Source organism: Cibotium barometz, chromosome 38 (assembly GCF_041138505.1).
Source record: "Cibotium barometz isolate CiBa-2024 chromosome 38, ASM4113850v1, whole genome shotgun sequence".
Classification (NCBI taxonomy): Eukaryota; Viridiplantae; Streptophyta; class Polypodiopsida; order Cyatheales; family Cibotiaceae; genus Cibotium; species Cibotium barometz.
The window spans coordinates 25,643,134-25,670,306 of record NC_141083.1 but is presented as its reverse complement, the minus strand read 5'-3'; the positions used below and the strand labels follow the sequence as shown (position 1 = coordinate 25,670,306).

General features: G+C 46.6%; 1 protein-coding gene across 2 annotated transcripts; it reads right to left on the bottom strand.

Moving 5' to 3' along the window:
* Positions 1-26,604, bottom strand: LOC147616520 (lactoylglutathione lyase GLX1-like). Of its 2 annotated transcripts, none has more exons than XM_086777598.1 (9): positions 26,355-26,604; positions 25,709-25,883; positions 25,503-25,627; positions 25,361-25,425; positions 24,972-25,184; positions 24,832-24,879; positions 23,941-24,048; positions 23,670-23,810; positions 1-386 (listed from the first exon to the last, which is right to left on the bottom strand). In XM_086777598.1, the coding sequence occupies exons 1-9, from the start codon at positions 26,551-26,553 to the stop codon at positions 345-347; spliced, it is 1,116 nt and encodes a 371-aa protein (XP_086633724.1). In that variant the 5' UTR covers positions 26,554-26,604; the 3' UTR covers positions 1-344. The 2 variants fall into 2 exon arrangements, with proteins under 2 accessions (XP_086633724.1, XP_086633725.1); XM_086777599.1 differs by having other exon boundaries at positions 25,709-25,826; positions 26,355-26,599.
* Between the last annotated feature and the right edge of the window lie 569 nt (positions 26,605-27,173).

Below are 27,173 nucleotides of genomic sequence, written 5' to 3'. Positions count from 1 at the left end.
AGGCTTGTAATAGAATAACTATAAAACTAAAAACAAAAGTGCAGTTTACAGGAATACTCTCAAGCATCACACCAACTCCATTGAGATGTGCTGCGACATCTCCACTGACTCAACATACATGAACCACACTCATACATTTTATTGGAAAAACTTAGTGAATAGATTCCACAGAATGACTTGGTTACTTCAGGTATATTCAACTACAAAATAAACTGAATTCCAGACCTATTTATAGTGTCATGACTGTACAGAAAAGTCTCTCTACCAAAAACTGTGGTGTGAGGTTAAACATTCTCTTAGGTGTCAACAAGAACCCCTCTACTGTGGGCGGTTCAGTTCACTTGTTACTCCAGCTCTTTCAAAAAATCTTTGTTGTCAACAAAGACCTGCAACACAAATGAAGACACACTTTAAATCCCTACATATAGTCCCCCCCGTAGCTTAAGTATGATATCCTATGTAAAATTAGGATAAATACCAAAAGATGTGTATGTCAAACTAGTATAAATACCAAAAACACCATTTGGCATATTTGTCTACTGCCAAGTCTTGAGCGCAACCCTTGCTCGCTACAGAGGCGAGCGACAATGCAGGGGAGGCAAGGGAAAGGTCGGAGTCATGTGGGTGCATGTAAATCTCTTCCCAACAAAAAGAGGCATATTAAGGCATGTCAATACTGAGAAGGATGGTTGATCCCAAAAACTCATCAAAAATTTACCTCTGAAATTCAGAAACAAAATAATATTGAATTTACTTGTTGGTCCTAGAAAATGGGTGGTGAAGTTCCAAATCTTGAATCCCATTTAAGAACTCCACTTTCACAAAAGTCTTCTTCTCTCACACGCATAGATGTCTTTTGCAGATGATTTATGCCTTGCTACTAACCAAGATGTCATCAAAGACAGCTGCTGTAAATTCTTGCTAACCTTATTGGATGCCATCATGCAAGGAAATAGCTTTAGAAGGACCAATTCTTTCTAATCTTATATGATGCCATCATAGTTGTCACGGTCTGAAAATACGATACCATACGGTCCATACTATACGGGAATTTTTGGTACGATATGAAATTTTGGGATACCGTACGATAAAATACGGGTTTTTTTTACACTTAACAAACTATGGACCTTCAAGCTTGAATGTGAGGGAACGTTTGGTGGGGGAGCACTCTAAAGGAGTTGCTCAAGAGCTCCAGCCTATAGCCAAAACAAGCCCAAAAAAACCATCGAAAAACTGACAAAAACAGTCATATCGTACCGTAAGAACCGTATGGTACGAATTGGTTCATATTGGTACAAGAAACAACCATGGATTCCATCATGCAAGGAAATAATATTACAAGGGCCAACATGAACAACACTCATTAGGCCAAAAAAGCCTTTCCTAGCTTTTTATGTTGCATTTGGAGACCACATATCATAATCAAGTGAGCTCAAACTGATCCTCATTTCTACAACTTCCCGGTGCAATACACACTGTTTCTCATAAACTGCCTAAGTCTGGTCACGTTACACTTCCACAAGGACCGGTGGTATTAAAAAAACTTAAATGGAAATTTTTCTTTAAATTCAAAAATAACCCCCCTTATTTCAAAGGTTACCAGGATCTTTAAAAATGATTAAAAGCTGTACATAATGTCAAGAGTTATAGGTCCTATTCCTCATCCAAGCCCATGCTCAAATCTATACCCACACTGGACACCACAATAAGGACCCCAGGAACAAGGCTCACCTCCCCCTTAGGACACCTTTTTCCTCGATAGGAACAGAAGGCATTGGTCAGCCCTCATAGCAAAAAAAAGCATTGGCTGATACACAACCCTTTGATATCAAAAAGCTCTACTACCAAGTAAAGAAGGATAGTCAAACTTTGGGTGGCTGTCACATGCATCAAGCATGAGATGCATGTATCATGACTACGAAGGCCGAGTATGTAGCTATTTGGTCCTCCATGCTCTTTTCACATGATAGAACTCATGCCCGGACACATGGACAGGATGATGGACACACATGGAAACAAGGCTCCTAAAGTTGGAGTCGGAAAAAGCACCCATCTTGGTCAAAAAGCAAGAAAAAGCAAAAGTCAAACTTTGTTGACCAAAAAGCTAAGGGCAGTGTTGGAAAGAGGACGTCGAACTGAATCAAAAAGCTAAAAGCCGCTTTTGCAAAGAGCTACTCCAGGGCCAAAAAGCAAAGCCCTAAAGATTCTAAAAGCATAAATCAAGAACTTTGACTATTATTAATAGCAAAAGCAAGGAGGCAAAGCAAAAGCAAGAAAATAGAAAAAGCAAAAGCAAAGTGTAGTAAAAAGCAAGCACCCCTTCAAGTATTAAAAGAAGCATGCACCCTCTTGGTGGATCATAGAAGAACTCTTGGAGACCTTGGAGGAGAGACTCATCATCATCATCTTCTTCATCACCTAACTCCCCCATCTCCACCGGCAGCCACCTCTGCAGTACCCGTATCCGCCATTGCGTCACCGATTGCACTGCCCTTCCACCCCCTGCTCCGCCTCCTGCCGCCCTGTGTAGAGATTCCAACCGCCTGCACCGCCTACTACCTGGCTGCGCCTTCTCTGCGTGCTGCTACAGTGTGCCGCCTGCGCCTCCAGCTGCTACCCGTGCGTCGCCTCAGCGTCTGAGTGCCGCTCTGCAACACCTACGCCGCCAGCCCGTCTGAGCGCCGCCCTGCACCACCAATGCCGCTTGTTGCCTCCAGTCACCACTAGCGTCAGCACCGGCAGCTAGCACTAGTGCTAGACTCTTGCTCAGCTAGGGATACGACTGCACCTCCAGAAATACCGTGGTGGGCCGTCGATTCAGCATCGCCACTACCATAGATCGCCGCCGCCACCACCCTTAAAGTTCCACCCCCGCCTTGAGCTGTTTTCTGCCCAGCCCTACAGTAACCATCTTGAAGTGTGACTTTTTTTTGGAGATTCTCTTTCGTCGGTTTTTTTGGTGAAAGAACCCTGTGGATATTTGGGAGCATTAGATTTGTTTCAGATCTCGGATATTGGTACTAGCCAGGTGTAAGTCTCTTGTGGGTCATCCTCGTGGTGAGCTCGGCATCAGTTATCTTGTGCCTCAACATCGATCTCGGCCCGACATCAACATCGACACCTTTGTTTGATATTGTATTCATTTGTTGTATCGGTCCTGGCTTGGAAAAGCCTGTGGATTGTTCCTGAAATGAATTCCTAAAGAGGGGCGGGGCCTATTTTCCGCTCGACGTGGTGTACTGTGTTGTCAGGTCTTCCAAACCTTTAATACTCACTAATTTAAGAGATAGCTTTACCAATTACAACCACACTAAGTACAAATCGCTTTACCAATTACCACCACACTTAAATTAGCGAGAGTATTAAAAGTTTGGAAGACTTGAGAACACAATAAAGTCTTCATTATGGGGAGTATTTTGAGGGGGGGGGGGGGGGGGGCATTCCGGACCCATTGTGTTGTCAAGTCTTCCAAACCTTTAACACTCACTAATTTAAGTATGGGTGAGTGTGGTTGTAATTGGTAAAGCTAGCTGTACTTAGTGTCTTTAATGTGAGGTTTAATATTCCTAGGAATTTGGATTATATCACCCACCTCGGTTTCATTGGTATCTGAGCATCGTACAACCAACATAGAGCATAGCCCACAGGCAACATAGGTCCAACGAGGCATGACAACAATTAGTCCCCACCAACGTGTCGCACTCACGTGAGAGAGATGCCACCAACATCCAGTCCGACAACAAGACATTGCGTGCGCCCACGCATGAGAGCTCAGGAGAGCATGGAGCTCTCTCTCTCTCTCTCTTTCTCTCTCTCTTGAAATGGGGCGGTAGAAGCTGCTTGCGGAATGTCTCTTTAAAATCTTTCCAAGTCTTCGAGCAATGCCCAAAAGCTTTTCGGCTATCCACCAAGAGCTAGCAATTCCCTTAAGATGATGGCCCACTTGTCGAAGCTTTGATTTCCCTGTATAGTCTTCTTCCAAAAAGGCTATCTCAAATTGAGATATAAAGGCCAACGCCTTATCTACATGCAAATCCCCATGAAAATACTACTAATGGATGCAATATTTGACCCTCCCCAAATGCAACATTCTTGCAAGTGTAAAGCCACTGAATGCAACATGTACGGCTGCAAGTAGCCCACTGATAGACCTGCAAAATAATCTCTCAAACCCAAACACAAAGGAGCACTGACTGCAAACTGGTGACTGCAAGTAAGTCCTGCAAGTGTACTAAAATGCAGAGTAATGTAGAGAAAAGAATGTATAGAAACTATTGATGAAGGTTGCTTGCTGCATGTCGACACCAAGGTCAGAGTGGACTGGAGGCAATTGCTGTAGGACTAGGAGTGGAATCACAGGAGTGACAAGGCTTTCAATCAAAGTATCAAAAGTCAACCATCAAAGTACAGAGTCAGTAGTCTAAGGAAGGATGACAGGTTTCCATCCCATCATCAAGTTTAGCGGGAGGGAACGTCATGTGCACACATGAACATGGCTACCATGGCTCAGCCTATAACCAGCCCACACACAGGAGTGTTTTGTCCATCGCTTTGATCTTCTAAGCATCAGGAAGCTGGCCAACAACATATATTCAGACGTGGGCATCATCAGGGCTGACCGAACAGAATTAGGATTATTAACATTAAATGTGGTTCATGGACAAAGAGAATTAGCCGACAGCAGATATACTAGCCAACTTGTGAATATGGAGGCCTATAAAAGGCTACGCCCAAACATGGTCATAATCATCCGATCCCCATTCTTGGAGCATCAATCCATAAAGGTCTTATGTATCCCTTTTGGAAGGCCAAAGACCATGGAAGTTGTACAACCATATACATCTTTTTGTACCATATCAATATACTAAAAACACAGTTCATCTCTCTTCTCTCTGCTGTCAATCATTGTGTTTGCATAGCGTTCCTAATCAGTGGGCTTAGGGCTGGATCAAGTAAGTCAAGGCTTGCACATGGAACAACAAAGGCAACGGCACACAATATGTGTGTCACGTGCATCCCGCACTTGGATGCCACGTGGACATTCTGTACAGAAGGTGCAGGACCTGGGATGGTGAACTGGTCCCATGTGAGCCCAGTCCGGGACGAGTCAGCCAGGGATCCATCTCAGTCGTCCGAGGTCAGGTGTGCATTGTCCTGCACATGAGTCCAAGGTCAGGTGTGCATTGTCCTGCACATGAAGCAAAGCCAGTCCGCGCTGTGAGTCTCCCTCTGGAATGATGTCAGATGTGCTGAGTATCTGGTTTGCAACTGGATGCCAGGCCTCTGTAGGCATGTAGTTTGCATGTAGAGATGGGGCCAGCCCATAGGGCTACCCCAGGGCAGGGTTTTGCATTGGCATACTTAGCATGGGCATGGGGGAGGTATAGAACCACCCCCAAGGGGCCAGGAGGGCCCAAGATATTGCCCACCAGCCAAGGCAAGGGCTGGAGGGGCACTCGGCCAGCTCCAGAGCCTCTGGACAGGCAGCCGACAGAGTGTAAAACCCTAGAACAGCAGGCGGCCAGGTGTGGGGGGCAGTCCCACACCTCTGCGCAGCATGTCCAGCAGCCAGGGTGCTGCCCAGAGTCATGCGCAGGCTGGACAGGGTCTAAACAAGTGTGAAAACACTTTATTAAAGTGTGAACACAATTTAATGATGAAATTCAGTCGTGGGCTGTCCTGAAGCCAGCCGACTGCATGAAGGGAGGGGTATAAATACCCCAGCCCATAATCCCATTATTCATCTCACAATTCACCAAGAGCCTCAAGCATTCAAGGGCCAGGACAGCCAAGGGTTTGCTAAAGCTAAGGGGTGAAGGACTGAAGGTCAAGGGCAGGTTTTCCAGCCAAGAAAAGGTCAAGTACTTTGTATTTGTTTCAGATTTACATCATTCTAATAAAGCAAATACACCATCCGTGGTGGGGGCCCTACAGAGGGTAATTGGGACCCAATACTGTGTCCTTCTCCATCTCCCCCTTCTCTCTCTATTTTCTGCACATCGTCTTTCAGTTTGTGCGTTAATTCCGTCGCGAAAAGAGTGCTGTTTTCTGAGTTTTGAAGTACCAATCCTTCTCCGAAGCTTCCGCATATTACAGTGGTATCAGAGCCTACTTCAAGGACGAAGATTCAGCAAAGAAAACCAGAAAATTTTTCGCTCGTGTGGTTGGTTTTTAGACGCCGGTGGACTACCCCTTTCGGAGTGACTCCTGTCCCTCGAAGGACGGTTGGTTTTTAGCCTCCGGAAGCCTCCGGAAGTCTCCCACACAGATAGTGGATGGTCAGATTGCGTTCCGGAAAGGAACTGCATTTTCCCGCTATGGCGAACTTCGGCGACGAGAGAGAACCAGAACCATGGGACCAGAGTGCACCAGGCAGCCCAGCTAGGGCACCCGGCTTGAGTGTACAAGACATGTTCCAGCAGATGATGCGAGCAATCGCAGACCAGACAACCAAGTTGGACGAGCAGAAGGCGCGGATTTTGGCTCTGGAGGAGCGTTCTCGCTCTCCAGCGTCGCGTTTTCCATCTCCTCCTCCCTCTCCTTCCGTACCCCAAATACCAGATCCTCGTCACAGGGACCCTCTCGAGGGGTCACAGCCGCAGCCAAGCTCCTTGCTTGAGATGCAGATGCGTGCATTGGAGATTCGACAACGAGAAGACGAAGCCATGCGACGAGTGGAACACGAGCGTTACCTCCGAGCTTTGGACGCCAGATTGACACCGGCGGCGCCCTCGAATCATTTTCCCGAGAAAATGAATTTCAGTAAGTATAATGGTAAACTCGATCCCACTACTCTGTATTCATGGTTACATCAATTTGAAGCTTACTTTGCCGCAGTTAGGAAATCAGATATTGACAAAGTGATCTTAGCCAGTTGGTACTTGGAAGGTGAGGCCATTCCTTGGTGGACTCAGTGGGCTCATGCCCACACCAGATCAGGTATGGCAGCTTATGGGTGGGACGAGTTCGTCCGTGACCTTAAGCAACGGTTTTTACCGCCCCACTACCTTGAGCGACTCGAAGACGAGTTCAGGGGTGCGCGTCAGAATGCGCAACCAGTCCTTCAGTTTGCCAATAGAATTTCGACCTTGTGTCTACAATTAGGCTTATCTGATGCGGACAAGAAAGGGCAGTTTTTGTATGGCTTGGACACGCAAATCCAATGGGAGGTGCGTATGTTTAGACCAGCCACCTTTGAGGACGCACTCTCGCTTGCGCAGAGTGCAGAAATGAAACACAATGGTGGCAAGCCCAAGACTTCCCAGCCGGCTTCTCCCAAGGCTAACACCTCGGGGGGCAAAAGCCAGAACCAGACGGGGTCTTCCCCAGGACAGAGCCCGGGAGCCTCTGGCTCCAAGAACTCGAACAATGCGTCTAAGCTTACTCCAGACCAGAAAGCAGAGGCAGGCAAGACAGGTGGCAAGTTGAGTGCTGAGGAGCTTGCTCAGTACAGGAAGGAGGGTAGATGTTACTTTTGTCACACAAAAGGACATACTTCTCGGGATTGTCCGAAGAAGCCTCCAAAGCCCGCCGCCGCCTCCACAGCTTCCGTGGTGAGCACAGCTCCCACACAGACCCCAGTGGCTACCCCTAGTTCTTCAACCCCCGGTGCTTCAGTTGGAGCAATTATTAGCCGGGAGCTCGAAGATAAGCAGAAGGGCGCCCATGACCAGGAGTATGAGCGCAACGAATTGCTCAAGTCCTTTGGCTACATAGGTGGCCAGAGAGTCGTTGTCTTGTTTGACAGCGGCAGCACGGAGGATGTGATCACGGAAGAGGCCGCTAGGCGTGCCCGTTTCGAGCTCACTCCGGTGGACAAACAAGTTGAGGGTTTTAGCACGGGTATGACTACGAGCGTCAAGTATGAAGCTCTAGGTGCTAAATTAGTCATTCAGGGCATAGAGTTTGTGCGTGATTTTATGGTTGCCCCTCTTGTAGGAGCAGACATAATTTTGGGGATCCAGTGGTTTCACAAGTTTCTCCCTGATGTCAAGTGGGACAAGCACACGTTCCAGATTGATCGGAATGTGTCAAACATCCCTGTGACCATTAAGTGTGAGCCAGGTATTCCAAACTTTCCGCTCATAAGCCACTTGCAGGCTAAGCAAGCAGTCAGGAAAGGCGCACAGTGTGCGATGATTTACATCCAGACAGCCCAGACGGTGGCCAGTGCTTCCGAGAAGTACTCGGTTCTCCATGAAAAGTTCCAGAAGATTTTTCTTCGGGACAGTCTCCCTCCCCAGCTTCCCCCGTCCAGACCGGAGGATCACAAGATTGACCTCCTCCCAGGCTCGGAACCCCCGAGCAAGTTTCCGTATCGCCTTTCTAAGGCAATGGAATCGGAGTTGGACCGCCAACTCCAAGAATTGTTGCAAGCTGGCTTCATCCGCCCCAGCGTGTCGCCATTTGCAGCACCGATCTTATTTGTCAAGAAGAAAGATGGGTCTTCTCGGTTGTGTGTCGATTATCGTGCACTCAACAAGCTGACTATCAAGAGCAGATTCCCGATGCCTCGAATTGACTATATTCTCGAGAGGCTGAATGGAGCTAAGGTGTTCTCTAAATTGGATTTAAAGAGTGGATACCACCAGGTTCGGATTGTTGAGGGGGACATCCCCAAGACAGCTTTCCGTACAGAACGGGCCCACTATGAATTTGTGGTCATGCCATTTGGTTTGACGAACGCCCCAGCTACGTTTAACCGCATGATGATGCGTGTTTTCCGGGAGTTGATTGGAGTGTGTGTGTTCATATTTTTGGACGACATACTCATATTTTCAGCTACAGTTGAGCAGCATGACATTGATGTGGAGAAAGTCCTTAGGTTGCTGGAAAGCAACGAGCTCTATGTCAATGAAAAGAAGTCAGAATTTTATCTGTTCCAGGTGCATTACTTGGGATATATAATCAGTGCCGAAGGCATTCGACTTGATCCGGCTAAAGTGGCCGAGATTGTTAACTGGGAAGTACCTCAGACGGCTTATGACATTAGATCATTTGTGGGTATATGCCAGGCATATTCCACCCACATTGACAAGTTTTCTGACCTCTCGGCAGACCTCACCGATCTGCTAAAGGGAGTGAAAACAAGGAGGCAAAAGATTCGAATGACTCCACGAGCGTTGGAGGCATTCCAGAACCTCAAGGTGGCTTTGTCAGAAGCGCCTTGTCTAGCCCTTGCCTCGTGGGACGAACCATTTCAGGTGATCACCGATGCGAGTAACATCGCAATTGGAGGTGTGTTGCAACAGAATGGTCATCCAGTAGCTTACATGTCTCGTAAGTTACTGCCCGCCGAAAAGAATTACTCAGTCTACGATCGTGAACTCCTAGCAGTCATTCAGGCCTTGAAACATTGGAAACATTTTCTGTATGGCCGTGAATTCGAGGTTCGCACTGACCATCAGGCATTGCGCTGGATTCAGACGATGCCCAGTGCACAGTGGAGTGATCGACAGCACCGCTGGAGTCAGATATTCCAGCAGTTTGGTGGCATGATTGAGTACCTTCCAGGAAAGGCCAATCCAGTGGCCGATGCTTTGAGCAGGAAGGGACAAGTATCTGCGATTCAGACCACTAGACTTGACCTTGTTGGTACTGGACTAGAAGACATGAAGCACACGTACGCGGATTCCGAGGAATTCGGTACACAGTGGGAACAGGCATTGGATGCCACAGGACCATGCCATTTCCTGATACGCGATGGTTGGCTTTACTACAAAGGCCGACTGTGTGTCATGAAATCATTCCGGGCAGCTCTTCTCCATGAGGTGGTCATAGGGGCATGAATTCGACTTTGGAGAAATTAGAACGGCAATACTATTGGCCAAAGATGAGGCGTGATGTGTTTACATATGTACAACGCTGTGACATTTGTCAAAAGGTGAAAGCTCCTCGTGGAAAGAAGATAGGGTTGTTACAGCCTTTGCCAATTCCTGAGGGTCCTTTCCAAGACATTTCGATGGACTTTGTCACAAATCTGCCTCCCAGTCCGAGTAAGCGTAATACACAGTGTTTGACTATTGTTGACAGGTTCAGCAAATTTGTGATGCTTATTCCTTGCAGGGCCAATGTGACCGCCGAGGATGTTGCCCAGCTATTCATTCGGCATTGGTACCCGATTGGTGGGATTCCTAGGACCATAGTGTCAGACCGAGATGCCAAGTTTACCAGTCATTTTTGGAGGGCATTGTTTGATAATTTTGGTACTAAGTTGAATTTTTCCAGTGCATTCCACCCACAGACAGATGGCCAGACAGAGATATACAACCAGTTGGCCTTTGATGTGCTGAAGTGTTATGTCCACGATCAGCAAGGTAAGTGGGAATCGTTTTTGCCTTTAGTTCAAGCTGTTCTGAATGACTCTTTTTCTTCAGCTATTGGCAGGACTCCATATGAGGCAGCGTTTGGAAGGCCTTTCCAGTCGTTGTTAACCAGGACGTCGTCTTCAGTACCGGAGGCGAACACAGTGACGGAGTCTTACCAGGAGATCCTAGAGTCCGTCAAAGACAGATTGGCTAAAGCGCAAGAGGCCTACACTCGACAGGCCAATAAAGACCGAAGGGACATGAAGTTTTCGGAAGGAGATTGGGTATATCTTCGGATTATGAAGCAAAGATTAAAGCAGGTGGGCAAGCGATGCCCAAAGTTGTCTTTCAGGAGCTTCGGACCATTCCCCATCCGGAAAAAGATTAATGAGGTGTCTATGCAGTTAAAGCTACCTCCGAGTTGGACTATGCACGATGTATTTCATGTCAGTTGGTTAAAGCCATATGCAGGTCCACCCCCTTCAGAGGTCAAAGACGAAGCGGAACCAGACATCATTGATGAAGCTGAGGTAATGGTTCCAGAACAGATCCTTCTGCACCGTTTCAAGCATGGCTCAGGCCGCAGACTACGACAGTTTCTCACGAAGTTTCAGGACCGAGGAACTCATGAAGCGGTATGGCTCGACAAAGAATTTTTCGAAGATTATCCGACTTTATTGACGGATTATTTGGAGGCTATGCAGCTTCCGTCAAGTTAAGCAGAAGGGGATGTCACGTGCATCCCGCACTTGGATGCCACGTGGACATTCTGTACAGAAGGTGCAGGACCTGGGATGGTGAACTGGTCCCATGTGAGCCCAGTCCGGGACGAGTCAGCCAAGGATCCATCTCAGTCGTCCGAGGTCAGGTGTGCATTGTCCTGCACATGAGTCCAAGGTCAGGTGTGCATTGTCCTGCACATGAAGCAGTGCCAGTCCGCGCTGTGAGTCTCCCTCTGGAATGATGTCAGATGTGCTGAGTATCTGGTTTGCAACTGGATGCCAGGCCTCTGTAGGCATGTAGTTTGCATGTAGAGATGGGACCAGCCCATAGGGCTACCCCAGGGCAAGGTTTTGCATTGGCATACTTAGCATGGGCATGGGGGAGGTATAGAACCACCCCCAAGGGGCCATGAGGGCCCAAGATATTGCCCACCAGCCAAGGCAAGGGCTGGAGGGGCAGTCGGCCAGCTCCAGAGCCTCTGGACAGGCAGCCGACAGAGTGTAAAACCCTAGAACAGCAGGCGGCCAGGTGTGGGGGGCAGTCCCACACCTCTGCGCAGCATGTCCAGCAGCCAGGGTGCTGCCCAGAGTCATGCGCAGGCTGGACAGGGTCTAAACAAGTGTGAAAACACTTTATTAAAGTGTGAACACAATTTAATGATGAAATTCAGTCGTGGGCTGTCCTGAAGCCAGCCGACTGCATGAAGGGAGGGGTATAAATACCCCAGCCCATAATCCCATTATTCATCTCACAATTCACCAAGAGCCTCAAGCATTCAAGGGCCAGGACAGCCAAGGGTTTGCTAAAGCTAAGGGGTGAAGGACTGAAGGTCAAGGGCAGGTTTTCCAGCCAAGAAAAGGTCAAGTACTTTGTATTTGTTTCAGATTTACATCATTCTAATAAAGCAAATACACCATCCGTGGTGGGGTCCCTACAGAGGGTAATTGGGACCCAATACTGTGTCCTTCTCCATCTCCCCCTTCTCTCTCTATTTTCTGCACATCGTCTTTCAATTTGTGCGTTAATTCCGTCGCGAAAAGAGTGCTGTTTTCTGAGTTTTGAAGTACCGATCCTTCTCCGAAGCTTCCGCATATTACAATGTGGCAGAGCACGAAGGCGACAATGCACAGTATGTGGGCAGCGACAAGCTCTAATAGCCGACGGCAGGAAGGAGAACCTGCTCTGATACCTAATGTTGGGGTTTGAAGCAGCAGCTATTACACACACACACACACACTGCGATCTTAGTCATGAGTTGGGGGGGGGGGGGCACACAACTCGATGTAGATTATGAGATAGTGAAATGAGTGCCAACTACAAAAGATGAGGATGTCAGAATGCACAGCGGAAATGAAGACAACTGCTGTAGAGAGCAAAACGCAGATGAGAGGGGGAGAGAGAAGCTGTATAAACTCTGTATATACACTAGAAAATCCCGGTAATGGTACAAAACAAGTGTGGGTGGCAGGGGCCATTTTATATGGCCCCAGGCTGCTGGTCGGCCAGCCCAAAACAGGCCGACTACAGCCAGACATGCTCACAATCAGCACAAAACAAAGTCGGCCAGCAAAATCTCAGTCGGCCAGTGATGAATCAGGTTGAGTAGCAACTCTTCACCAATCGGCCAGCAGAACATGACAGCCGACAGCCCTCCCACACGTGGAAAGCCAATCTCACCAAGCAACCTTCGTAGCCACACAACCTCGCAAGCAGCCCGGTACTCTGCCTCTGTTGACGACAAGGCAATAGTCGGCTGCCTCTTGCTGCTCCATGATATAGCTCCTGAGCCGAGGGTAAATCCGTAGCCTGATGTAGATCTCCTCGTGTCTGGATCTCCTCCCCAATCTGAGTCACTCCAACCTTGGAGTAAGACTCGGTCCTTTGTTTCCCCTCCAGTGTCATAAAAGAGTCCAAGATCCTTCGTACCCTGCAGGTGACGTGATAGGCTTGCAGTTCTCCACCCCAAAGGCCTCAAGCAACTCATGAACATACCGCTGCTAAGAGACAAAGAACCCCCTCTAGGTCTACCAGATCTCCAATCCCAAGAAGAAGTGGAGTAAGCCTAAGTCGATCATCTCAAACTCCTTTGACAAGGCAGCCTTCGTCACTGTAATGTGCTCCACATGACCGCCAACAGGAATGAGGTCATCCACATATAGATGATCAACATGACCAAGCCGCGTTCCCGAAAGAGATACAAGTTAGGATCTACAACTGATCTCTGAAATCCAGTCCGTAGAAAGAAGGAATCAATCTTCTGATTCCAAGCCCTGGGAGCTTGCTTAAGACCATACAAGGCCTTCTGCAACCGGTAAACCATCCCCTTTGATCCTAGAACCTCAAAGCCTGGAGGCTGCTCAACATACACCTCCTCCTGCAAGTCACCATTAAGGAACACGGATTTCACATCCATCTGATATACGGGCCACTGCTTGTAACTCGCAGCGGTGCCCAGGGGACTAGGGCCTTTGACACACTTGTTGATACCATCAATGCATATTAAAACACTTAAACATGGCCACAACCTCAACACATATCCATCATCACTTTGCATAAAACATAAAAGCTGGACAAAACATCCACAAATGCTGAAAATGGATCTTGCACATGTGACACTGAAGTGACAAGAGTGAGGCCACTTGTCTCACTTTGATCCACTTTATAACAAGTGTCAGGCCACTTGTCTCACTCTGGTCCACTTTCTTGCCACATGTCCCAATCTAAGAGATGGGTCCTTCCATAATCTGTACCTCTAAAAATATCCCAACTGGTAGACATTCTGTCATAGGCACTTTGCCAACTCTTGGTATCTCCTCAATTCCAGATGTAATGACGCGAACAGAATTTCCATCGGAGTCGGGCCAAAAATAGCAACTCTCCTAAATTTTAGGAGTGTGGTCCTTTGTATTCTAGGATAATCCCCCATTCCCAAAGCTTGTACTTTCCAAATATTCAAACATCCTTGGGTCCACCAGACCCCTTTCATACTGGGAAATGTCCAAGCTGGTGACATCCTCCCCAGCTTCTTAAAAGTTGTCCGCAACTTTAAGCTTGAAGTCATATCTCCAAGATATAATCATGTCCCATCAAGTGGGCGAGACGAGACAATCTCAAAAATCCAATATAAGTGAAGAATCCATGTCCCAAAGAAATGGGTGAGACTAAATAAGTCTCCATAACAGCAATATCATGTCCCAAAATAAATGGGCGAGACAAATCAGTCCCATAAGTCCAGATATCATAATCCATGTCCCAAGTAAATGGGCGAGACAAAATAAGTCTCCTGCCAATAAGGCATCGGTCCACATGACCCTTGGCATAGATATGAGTTCGGTGCCAACCAGGCGTCATGTCCACTTTACCACTTGCACTCCGTGTTGGTACTCTGACCACACCTTGGATGAGAGGTGGGCTCAAGTAACAAGATAAAACAATCACTCGCAGGCATAGATAACCTGGTGTTCCATAAGCATTTCTGCTACACATAGTTTATAGGCATTTCGCCCACCAACTCACAATACCCTCTCAAGTGCCCATGTTCCCTTCCATCTGCTCTCTATTGTTCCACCCACACATGGTAGGAACAATCTTCAAGAGAGCACGTAGGACAAGAGAACACTACACAGGGTATGTTGTGCTCCACACTACCCTCTGAAGTGCCCATGTTCCCTTCCATCTGCTCTCTATTGTTCCACCCACACATGGTAGAAACAATCTTCAAGAGAGCACGTAGGACAAGAGAACACTACACAAGGTATGTGAACCATGAGTTCCATAAGTCCAATGCATCCCAAATAAAGGGAGCTATAAAGAATAATCCATCCTAGTAAAAGGGAGTCATAAACATAATCCATAATCCTGAGGATGGATCCAAATCCCTAGAAAAGAAGTCCAGGAATCCATAGACCTGTATACCATAATCCTTGTATACCATAACTCTTACCACATACTACCACACACCTTGGAGTAGAGGTGGACTTTATCCATAAAAGCATCATATCCATGAGATATCCAAAGATTTTCTTCTCTATAAACTCGGACAGATTCGTCCATAGAAATTGCTTGTGAAGCCCAATATCTATATAAATCTTGTCCAAGAAAGAAATCTCCATAGATATAATCCATCCCAATAAAGGGAGCCATAAACAATGTTTCCCTGAAACCATCTCAAGGCAAACAACACCTTTCTCCTTCCATAGCTGTACAAGGGTTAGTGAACATCAAAAACACTTCATAGTAAATAGCAAAAGCACCAACTTTGCAAACTCAAAGTATACTTAGCTTTTCTTTTCCAGGTTGATCATGAAGCCAAAAGAAATATCTCGTCACCATATCCTTAAGATATCCTGAGATATATCTCCATATAGCTTGCCTGTAAGCTTGATAATATAATCCACAATATCCATATGGAAAGAGTGCTAAACGTGTGCACATAAAGCCAACTCCACACTTCCAAGATAAATTTTGTGAATTCATAAATCCTTAGACCAAGCTGTCTATTGCTCATGCTCTTGCTTCATAGGCTCTGAAGTGGCTGGCCATGCTTAATAGCAATGATGGTAAGTGTGGTCCCCACTTGAGATCTTTTCTCTTCCTTATTGATAGAAGGAAGCCTCCGCTTCCAAGAAAGCCTATGCTGTGATACCAATGTAACTCGCGGCGGGTGCTCGGGAGACTAGGGCCTTTGACACACTTGTTGATACCATCAATGCATATTAAAACACTTAAACATGGCCACAACCTCAACACATATCCATCATCACTTTGGATAAAACATAAAAGCTGGACAAAACATCCACAAATGCTGAAAATGGATCTTGCACATGTGACACCACATAGAGGCCGGAATGGGCCGACCCCCCCCCTTGGAGTATTTTATTACCCAAGGAGAATAATTTCATGTACAAGCTTTGAGGGCCTTACTCTCCCCACGGGAGATGCCGGATTATCCATATACAAATGCCATAACACAGCCCAACACGAGACTACCAAACCGGAACATAGGCTGTAGAAATGCCGAGCCAACAATATAATCCATATACCTCCGTGTGGGTACTGATTCTTCCCCAAAAACCACGGGTCTTCATGCAATAGAGCTGGTACAGCAAGTACAACTCTCCATTCAGCCGGTACAATAGGTACAATGGTTGGTACAATCGATAGAGTGGCTGGTACAGCAGATACGGTGGCTGGTATAACCGATACGATGGCCGGTACAGCAAGTACGGCAAGTACAAATGGTCCTTCCATAATCTTTATCTCTAAAAATATCCCAACTGGTAGACATTCTGTCATAGGCACTTTGCCAACTCTTGGTATCTCCTCAATTCCAGATGTAATGACGCGAACAGAATTTCCATCGGAGTCGGGCCAAAAATAGCAACTCTCCTAAATTTTAGGAGTGTGGTCCTTTGTATTCTAGAATAATCCCCCATTCCCAAAGCTTGTACTTTCCAAATATTCAGACATCCTGGAGTCCACCAGACCCCTTTCATACTGGGAAATGTCGAGGCTGGTGACACTGCTGAGAAGAGGTAAGGGCAAGAACAATCCGAATCATGTTCATCCTCACTGTTGGTACAAAGGTATCCTCATAGTCGATGCCAGGCCGCTGAGCATAACCCTTAGCCACAAGTCTAGCTTTGTGTTTGTCCACCGACCCATCTGATGTATACTTGGTCTTAAAGACCCACTTGACACCAATGACTGACCATTTTGACGGCCTCGGAACCAATTCTTTTCAATGGCATCCAATTCCACTTGCATGGCTTTCCTCCAAGTATCCTAAGAAAGAGCTTTCTTCATGGGCTCTTTGTCCCGCATGATACAAGACATCAAAGCATAGTTTACCTGTAAAAGCTCCGCTAAATGGCTTTTGTCACGAACTCTATGCGATCTTCAAGGTCTGTCCTTTGTGGTCCATTCAAAGGGAAGCTCCGTGACACCTGACTCCCGAAGGGTGTCTAACAACCACCTGGGTACTCGAACGGAACGCATAGCCTCCTGCTACTATGGGGGCTCATCTCCAGTCGCGGGCTCAGTCTCTACAACTAAATGAGGCTGTCCAGCTAGAACAATAGACTGGGAATCATCATGAGACTCATGTGGGTCTCCAAGAAGTGGTGACTCATCAACAGTGGAAGCTAGAACATGCTCATCAAAAACAACATCTCTGCTCACAACCACCTCGTTCCGCTCCGGGTCATACAACCTCTATCACATGGGAAGAGAGAGTTATATCCCACAAATACAAGCTTCTGGGACTTCGACTCAAGCTTCCCCCTCTACTTCCTTGGCATGAGAACATAGGCATCACTCCCAAACACACGGAAATGGGAGACATCTGGTTTCCTGCCAAAATAAGCCTCAAATGGAGCCATCATTGGTGCTGAAGTCATCGGAGATCGGTTGAGGATATGGACAATCATAGACACAGCATCTCCCCAAAGTAGACGAGAAAGATCACGATGCTCCAACATCGTCCTCGCCATCTCCACCATAGTCCGGTTTTTTCGCTCAACCACTCCGTTCTCTGAAGGCGAACCTGTATTGGCTAGCTCCCACTTGATGCCATGTTCCGCACAAACGCATTGGAAGAAAACTCTCCTCCTTTGTCAGCTCAAAGAGTATTTATGTGCAATCCAGACTCTTTCTCCACCATCACATGCCACTCCTTGAACCAAGCAAAAGCTTAGTCCTTCTAGGAAAGGAAATAAACCCATGTGAATCTGCTACAATCATCAACAAGCAGTATAAAATACAAAGAACCTCCCAAGGATGGAGTCTGCATAGGTCCACACGAGTCAGAGTGTACCAACTCCAACGGTTTTGAAGCCCGCATGGAAGCCTACTTCGGAAAAGATTCCTTGTGCTGCTTACCACGCATGCAAGAACCACAACGTCCTTGCCTACTGCTAACATCTGGCAAGCCATCCACCATTTGGTCTTGGAAAGCCCGCTACAACGCATCCACATTCAAGTGGCCAAAACGGAAGTGCCACAAGTCACTGATCCGAGTGCCTGTCACAGAGGAGAGTGTTGAGTGTTTGCCGTTCTCCACTCCGCCTTCCCATACAACCTGGCCTATTTCTCTGTCCCGTAGAGCAACAGAATGCTCCCCAAACTCCACCCGGAAGCCAGTCTTGCAAACCTCATGCACTGACAATAGATGAAAACCAAGTGCGGGGACGTAAAGAATACGAGAGGAAAGCTTTTCCCCCCTTCGCCATCGGAAATGATCTCCATCCTGCCCTCACTATGAATCGATATAGTGGAATTGTCGCCAATGAAAATGCAACCTGACTTTAGTTTAAGATCTTGTAAGAACTCACAAGGAGTCATGTGCCTAGAAGCACCACTGAAGCAACCTACTTCCTTGCTCGAAGAACATGAAGCATTTGTGTCCAAAATCTCCAAGTGCACAAAGCTGGAGTCTTTGGAGCTGAAGCTAAAGAATCAGCACTCTTCCCGATATTCCGCCTAGGACACGTTCTCCAATAGTGGCCTTTCTCGCCACAATTGTTACAGGTCCGCTCGGCCTTCGGTTTCTCACGGTCTGAATCGGGCTTCTTCTCTGAAGACTTTCCTTTGCCCTTATTGTTGTTGTTGTTACAGCCTTTTGACCACTGGCCAGTCAAGGCCTAGAACCTCCGCCCTGTGGAGGGTTCGTAAAACGCTCTTCCTGGTCCAAGACCTTAGGCACAAGCTCCTCCCACGTGATGGTACTGAGCCTACCACTGGTGGTCAAAGAGGAGTAAAATGCTGAGTACTGAGTGTAAAAATGCACACCGAGAATGAAGACAACTACTAAAGAGAGAAAAACACAAATGAGAGAGGAAGAGAGAAGCTGTATAAACTCTGTATATACACTAGAGAAATCCCGGAATGATAGGCTTACAGTTCTCCATCCCAAAGGCCTCAAGGAACTCATGAACATACCGCTGGTACGAGACAAAGAACCCCTCTCGGTCTACCAAATCCCCAATCCCAAGAATAAGTGGAGTAAGCCTAAGTCGGTCATCTCAAACTCCTTTGATAAGGTAGCCTTCGTCACTGCAATGTGCTCCACATGACCGCCAGTGAGAATGAGGTCATCCACATAAAGGATGATCAACATGACCAAACCGCGTTCCCGAAAGAGACACAAGTTAGAATTTGCAACTGATCTCTAAAATCCAGTCCGTAGAAAGAAGGAATCAATCTTCTGATTCCAAGCCCTGGGAACCTGCTTAAGACCATACAAGGCATTCCGCAGAGTGTAAACCAACCCCTTTGATCTTGGAACCTCAAAGCCTATAGGCTGCTCAACATACACCTCCTCCTGCAAGTCACCATTAACGAGCGCGGATTTCACATCCATCTGATATACGGGTCATCGCTGAGAAGAGGCAAGGGCAAGAACGGTCCAAATCGTGGTCATTCTCGCTGTCGGCGCAAAGGTACCCTCATAGTCAATGCCAGGCCGCTGAGCAAAACCCTTAGCCACAAGTCTGGCTTTGTGTTTGTCCATCGACCCATCTATCGTATACTTGGTCTTAAAGACCCACTTGACACCAATGACTGACCGTTTTGACGGCCTTGAAACCAACTCCCAAGTTTTATTCTTCTCAATGGCATCCAGTTCCACTTGCATGGCTTTCCTCCAAGTATCCTGAGAAAGAGCTTCCTTCACGGAAGTGGGCTCTTTGTCCCACATGATACGAGACATCAAAGCATTGTTTACTTGTAAAAGCTCCACTGAATGGCTTTTGTCACGAACTATATGCGATCTTCGAGGTCCGTCCGCTGTGGTCCATTCGGAGGGAAGCTGCGTGACACCTGACTCTTGAAGTGTGTCTAACAACTACCTAGGTACTTGAACAGAACGCGGAGCCTCCAGCTTCTGTGGGGGCTCATCTCCAGCCGCGGGGTGAACCTCTACTGACTGAGGCTGTCCAGCTGGAACAATAGAATGGAAATCATCATCAGATTTATCTGGGTCTCCAAGAAGTGGCCGCTCATCAACAGTGGAAGCTGGAACATGCTCATCAAAAACATCTCTGCTGACAACCACCTCGTTCTGCTCCGGGTCATACAACCTGTATCCTTTGGAAAGAGAGTTATATCCCACAAAGACAAGCTTCTGGGACTTCGAGTCAAGCTTCCCTCTTTGCTTCTTTGGAATGTGAACATAAACATCACCCCAAACACACGGAAATGGGAGACATCTAGTTTCCTGCCAAAATAAGCCTCAAAGGGACTCATCTTTGGTACTGAAGTCGTTGGAGATCGGTTGGGAATATGGACAGACGTAGCCACAGCCTCTCCCCAAAGTGGACGAGGAAGATCACGCTGCTCCAACATCGTCCTCGCCATCTCCACCACAGTCCGGTTCTTTCTCTCAACCACTCCATTCTCTGAAGGCAAACCGGCCAGCTCCCACTTGATGCCATGTTCCACACAAAACCGCACAAATGCATTGGAAGAAAACTCTCCTCCTTTGTCAGCCCAAATAGTCTTTATCTCCAATATAGACTCTTTCTCCACCATCACACATGGAGACATTGGCCCCTCTTCAAAGGGATAGAATACTCCTACTACTCTTGAGCATTCAGCTAAAGCTTTTGTATTGGAGCCCTTCGACAACAACCAGGTATTTTTGGGCACCAAGTGGTCTTCACCTGATACTCACCGTTCTCTCCGTCTAGCATCAACTTTGTCGAAAAACTCATCTGCAACTTCCATTAGGCCAGAGGAGTTGGTCAGGCAACCCTGGCCAAGGTGGCACGGAAGTTATTGTCCACCAATCCCTCCACAAAGGAGGATTGAACATCGTGGAAGGATTTCTTAATCTCCCATTGTAGCCCGCACTCCTATTCACAGCAGTCTAAAGTCTCTCGCACCTCATGGATGTTTTCAAAGACTCCTCTCTGCAAGTTTGGCACCTCCTTTAAAGACAAATTTTGCCATTAGCCTCTTCCCAACTTGGAGATGACATGGACAATTTTGATAGCCCCTATTATGGTATGCCCTCATCTGTCTCCCTCCCGGCCATCCCCTAGGCGCCCACCCCCGTGTTCCTTGGGGGAGCTTGAGCTTTAGCCAAACATAGCTAGTGGACTCTTGAATTCACTTCAAATAGCTACTTTTCCTTGCCTAGGTATGGCAACTCAGAGAACTCCGAGGTGGTGGAAGCCTTATCCTTGACATTGACTCAACCATTTCCCCAGAGTCAAGACCCCTCTCCCTTCACCTCCCTCCTATATGGGTGGCGATCATCTTTTGGCACAATTTACCTTTGGTGATCTTTAACATTTGAGGGGACACCTCCTCGCTCAATTGCAACATGGCAATGCTATGCATGTCCATATGATTGTGCCTACTATCCAACTCCAACATGCCATTCATGTGTACCTATAGGTGAGGGGTGTCACATTCTTCCAAGGCACCATTCTTGGAAAAGAACACCTGCCTCCACTGCCTCCAAAAACGCAGATGAGATAATGCAAAAAACGCTGCTGTAACCAGCCGACTGCACATGTACCAAGAAGAAGAGAGGGAAGAGGAAAACACAGCACCTTCAGCACCTCCTCTGGAGAAAAAACGCAGCCAGGCTGCCCAGCACCTCCTCTGGAGAAAAACGTTGCTGTGCTGCCCAGCACTTCCTCTGGAAAAAACTGCAGCCAGGATGCCCAGCATGTCATGTGCACACACATGTACATGCTTCTCACAAAGGCTAACCCTAAGGAGGCAACAAGATAAAGAAGAGAAGATCAAAACTGAATCAGAATTTAGGAGCATGTTATGCTATCTTGGCAAGAGAATATCTGATGGAAGAGGTGGTGTTGCTTTCGGCTAGCATAAGAAAAGACTAATGAACCTGTCGGCTGCATATCACATGGTTTATTGGACTTGAACCTGGCCAACCAGCAGTCGGCCAGTCCATCAGTGATTTTTCTAGCCTATAAATAGGCATGTTTGCTCATTGTTGTATTCATTCATTCCATTAGGGAATGGGTCCTTAGTGTAGGACTGTTTTGGTGTATTCCACCTTTTATGAAAGCCAGCCAATGGCTGTAGATGTAGGGTACCTTTTTGTACCATATGAATATATTGAATTTCCAGCTATATCTCTCTCTCTCTCTACTCTCACTTTTGTCTGCGTTTTTGCATGAGCATGTTCTAAGAAGTGTTTAGGGCTGAAAGAAGACTCCCAGAGCTTCCGCGTGTTACACAGCACCTCTACTAACAGATTCTAATGATGATGGGGCTGTTGATGATGATGATGATGGCTAGCAGACCCCTCCAAGAATTTTCTTTTCTCAGCAAAAGTACACACGGGAGATTCTTGACACCTTTCAGATGACTAGGAGGAGACCGGTATCTTCTCCCATGGATACTAGTGAGAAGCTTTCTCTTCTTGATGCTTCTCCAGGGATTGATTTGGGACAGAATCGGGTTCTTGTCGGTTGTTTGGTATGGTTGACCTACTCTCAATTGGACATTTGTTTCACTATCAGCTTATTGAGTTCTTTAACATCCAAGCTCCGTCGACACCATTGGCGGTGTGCTCTCAGGCTGCTTCAGTACTTGAGTGGTACTTTGAATTTTGGCATATTTTATGGCCAAGGGTGCACTCTTCTTGGATGGACTGATTCAGATTGGGCTGGAGATCCAGATACTCGGCATGCGACCATTGGTTGTGTTTTCTCACTTGGGTCGGGAGCCATTTCATGGAGCAATAAAAAGCAGCCTACTATGGCGCTTTCCTCTACAAAGGCAGAGTATTGAGCAGCTTGCTATGATACATGTGAGGCGATTTGGTTGCAGAGCTTATTGGGAGAACTTGGCTTTCCTCCTACCGGATCTAGTCTTCTTTGGTGTGACAATCAAAGTTGCATCGCCATTGCCATCGCCAAGAACCATGTGTTTCATGCTCGTACGAAACACATTGAGATCCAGTATCACTATGTTCGTAAACGGGTTCTTGCTGGAGATTTGCGTTTGTAGTACTGTCCTTCAGCAGAGAATGCAACAGATTTGTTCACCAAGCCAATGTCTCGAGCTCCCTTGGCTCCTCATCTTCGGCTTCTTGGAATTTGTTCAGCATCCTATGCTGAGCGGGAGTGTTAGCATTTCATCCCTGTATGCTGCCCATATTTGTTCCCTTTTATGGCCCTTGATTGTGGGCTGGCCACCCTTATTTTTTCCCCATTTTCCCCTATTTTCTAGCATTTTTCCCAGGTTAGGTGCTCATGTCCAATCGGCCAGCTCCAGTCAGCCAGCCCCTTACCTATTCATAGGTGGGCTGGCCTCTCCCATTCCACATGTTCATTCTTGAGTTGTGTGGTTCATGTGTTGACACACTTGCTTCCTTTTGTATCCGTCACTTATGAGACTATTAGGTCTCTTGCTCGGGATTGTATTCACTGCAGTATATTCAGCCTTTTGGTTTCATCTCTCTCTCTCTCTTGCACTCTCAGTTCAGCACATTCTAGTGCTCCCTTTGCTTCCGCTCTATGCCCACTCTATCAAACCATTCATACATAAAATGTACTGGGTTTATAAAGTCCAAAGCATTTGATCTGAGAACTTCTGGACATCAAGAGGAGTGACTACCGTGTTCCAAGAAAACTATTTGCATTAAAAAATAAAATTTACCGTTTTCCAGCCATCAGGATCAAGGCATGCAAAAATCTTGGTGTTGATCCCAGGCAAAGGTCCTGGCTCCCTAGTGATTTTCCCTCCTGCTTCCCGGACAGCCTCAGCTGTTTTGTACACGTCATCAGTTCCAATAGCAACCTGCCATCCAAGATTTTGAAGGTCAGCATTCACAAACACAATGGAATCACCATATTGATTATTAATATTGACAACAAAAAGAAAGCTAGGTTGGTTGTAATATGGAGCAGCCAAAGACTGCCCATTATACCTGTGCATATGCATTGCCCTTTCCATATTCAGTCACCCCATAGTTGTAAGTCAGCTCCATAACTGTGGACTTGTCCTCTGGACCATAACCCAGCATTGCTATCGTGTACTACAAAAAATAACCCGATTACATTAGCTCTTCATTTGCAAGATACCCCTTTGTCTCTTATCTGCCACATTCAAGTCAGGAGCTAATAAACCCACGTTAACCATGGCAAGTTTTTCATACTCTGGACTGCCATGGCGACCACTCTTATCACCTACAACACAGTGGTGTGGGTGACAATGGTAGATCTGGCCATTCACTATGAGGAGAGTGACGCTGGCTTTCCTAATGGCAGCACACCAGGTTTCTGCTTGCCCCTGAATTCTAACGACCCCCCCCCCAAAAAAAAAAAACAAAACAAAACAAAAGAAAAAAAAAGATCCTTGCTGGGAGTTGATCAGCATCATTGCGGGTTCACAAATCTGGAGAGAACCATGCCAGAGGACACAGAAAAACATCGAGAAGAAGTCATTCAGGCTACCTGGACCAATCTCATCCACCGCCCCTTTCTTGTCCAGCAGCAAAAGTGGCATCTTTTGGCCCAGTACAGATCCCCCCCAAATTTAATCTGATTCCAAGAGGGGCTAGCCATGGAGGGAACCCCCTCCCCCTCCTTTTCTTTTATTGCTTTTATATGAGGGTTGTTATCTAGGCTTCCTAGATGTTTCTCTTATTGTACTGAGACAAGGATCTCTTTCAGGATAACATAAGGAAAAGTTTTTCATACCTTAACACACCAACCCCATCCACTCACAATAAAAAGATAAGAGTAAAAGAAAGTAATTTTGAACTAGCCCAAACAAATTACTGGGAACATAACATGGAGCACAGCCTTAGACACGATACCTTGTACTCGGGATTATCGCGGGTCCGAAGAAGCTGCATACCAAAAGCCTAAAAAAAACAATAACAAAACATTGTGTCAGTGTAATTAGAACCCTAACTTTGATTTTTAATAAGCCACAAATAGGTAATATATAGCTTACTTTCTCATAAAAACTAATTGATCGGTCAAGATCCCCCACTCTTAGCATGACTTGACAGAGGGGCTCTGGAGTAGGCCCTCTCTGAATTAGCTCGAATTTGTATCCATCTGGATCTTCAACAAAAGCAATCACAGTACTTCCTCCTTTGACAGGGCCCGGTTCCCTGGAAACCTTTCCACCCTTTGCTTTGATAAGCTCTACTGTCTTGTAAGCCTGAAAGGTTCCCCCCAATGGAAAACATATGCAATTAGAACGATATAGAGATCCAAAGATAGAATTCAATCGTTTCAAAAACCCACATTCAGCTCAAATTAAGTACTTAATATCAAAGAACAATAGAGAAGCCTACACCAGAACACTATACCAGAAAATGTACATAGCGGACTTACGTCTTCAACTGCAATTCCAAAATGACCAAAACCCGATCCTAGGTCATATTTGTCAACACCATAGTCTAAGACAAAAAGCAAACAAATCAATAAGATAAACTGTTCGCAGAATGCTACAAAACTCGGACAAAGTAATACTTACTGTAAGTTAGCTCAACAACAAAATGGGAGTCTTCTGGACCATAGCCAAGGAAAGCATTCGTGTATCTTTCCTCTGGTATATCCCGTTTCCGTAGAAGCTTCATGCCGAGGCATTCTGTGTAAAATCTGTAAGAGGTCACAAGTAACATGAATCAATCCCACGTCTCCGCAGCCAAGTTAAGAAACAATCTCAGCAGTTCTACCCACTTGATAGTTTTCTCCAGATCTCCCACTCTGTAGACAACATGAAGAAGTCTTCTGTTATCTGTTTTGGAGTCCACACTGCTTTCCATGCCCGAGGCAGCTCCCGTACTGACCATGTTTGCTATTATACACAAAGGGTGAGAGCTTTTGCACTGCTGAAATCTCTGAAAACGGTAACCTGCAGAGCTATTCATTCTTGTTTACAAATCCAACCTTCGAATGCAAGCATTACCCATATTCATAATGCCATCCAATCCCCACCCATCGTGTCCAACGGGCAGGGAGGATCCCCATCCGTGCACAGTCCGTTGGGCCGGGAGATGTCTGCAAATGCCCCCAAAGGCTTTATACACTTGTCATGGGACAAGTGAAGACAAAAATCTCCACTGCACATCATCCACGACAAGGCAATCTCTCCCTTGAAGCTACTGCACAGAATTTTGTGCAGAAACTTTTGGCCACTTTGTGAGTAATAATTTGCCCTAAAATATGATCTTTGAGGTTTTGTGCAAATACCGCACGAGGCTTTTGTGCAGAGGAAATTGTGCAGGGTTTTTTGCAGAGAATGCAGCCTGTGCAGTGTATATGAGCCCTAAAAGCTACTGCTTACGGTATTGTGCAGAGAGGTTTGGAAGAGAAAAGAGAGCACCTTGGGAAGGGGTTACTGCGGTCAGTTTGCGAGAAGAAGCATGCAGGGGCAGGCCGTGGAAGGCGCTTCTGTACCAAGCTTGAGGGTGCGCGGCGATGGAGGAGGCGAAAGCGGCCGCTCTGTGCAGCGTCGGAGTCGCAGACGTCGAAGAGGAAGACAGGCAATGAAGAGAGACGTGGTGCAAGGAGGCCATAGCCATGCCTAGATTGGCATCCCTGCCTTCTCTCCGCTTCCAATGAAAATTGTTAATAATTTATTGGATGATGGGGTCCGTCCTATCCTTGTCCATGCATAGATGAAATCCCATTTGCATTAGGGTGTACTCACATGGAAGGTTATGAAATTGCTTTAGAAATGGATGTTTTGCAGACCTTTTCACACCTGAACCCATCGATCGATCAACGGCCTTCTTGCTTGGCACATTTTGTACGAAGACTTTTGATTGTGCCACCCAAATAGCACAGATTATGTGTGATAGGAGTAAATCCGAGGGAGTTCTAGAGCTTGTCCAAGAGCTCCAAAATATCTTTCTCCACATCTAGAAGTTGGGCTGCTTCTTTCATACGAGCAAATGTGATGGACATGGCATCATGTAGAGTGAGTAGGATAATAGACTTTTCATCGAAATCAATAGGTTTATGGACACATGGAAATCACATGTAAAGACGTTGGTTTTTAGTGGTGAACTATGTAGAAAGAGACTCAAGTTAATATATCATCACACTCACACAAATCCTAAGTATATGCATGCATGTGAGGTCTTCTAGACACCTCTTCCTCGAGGAGAATTGGCTTATGTCGCATGAAAGCAGAGGATAT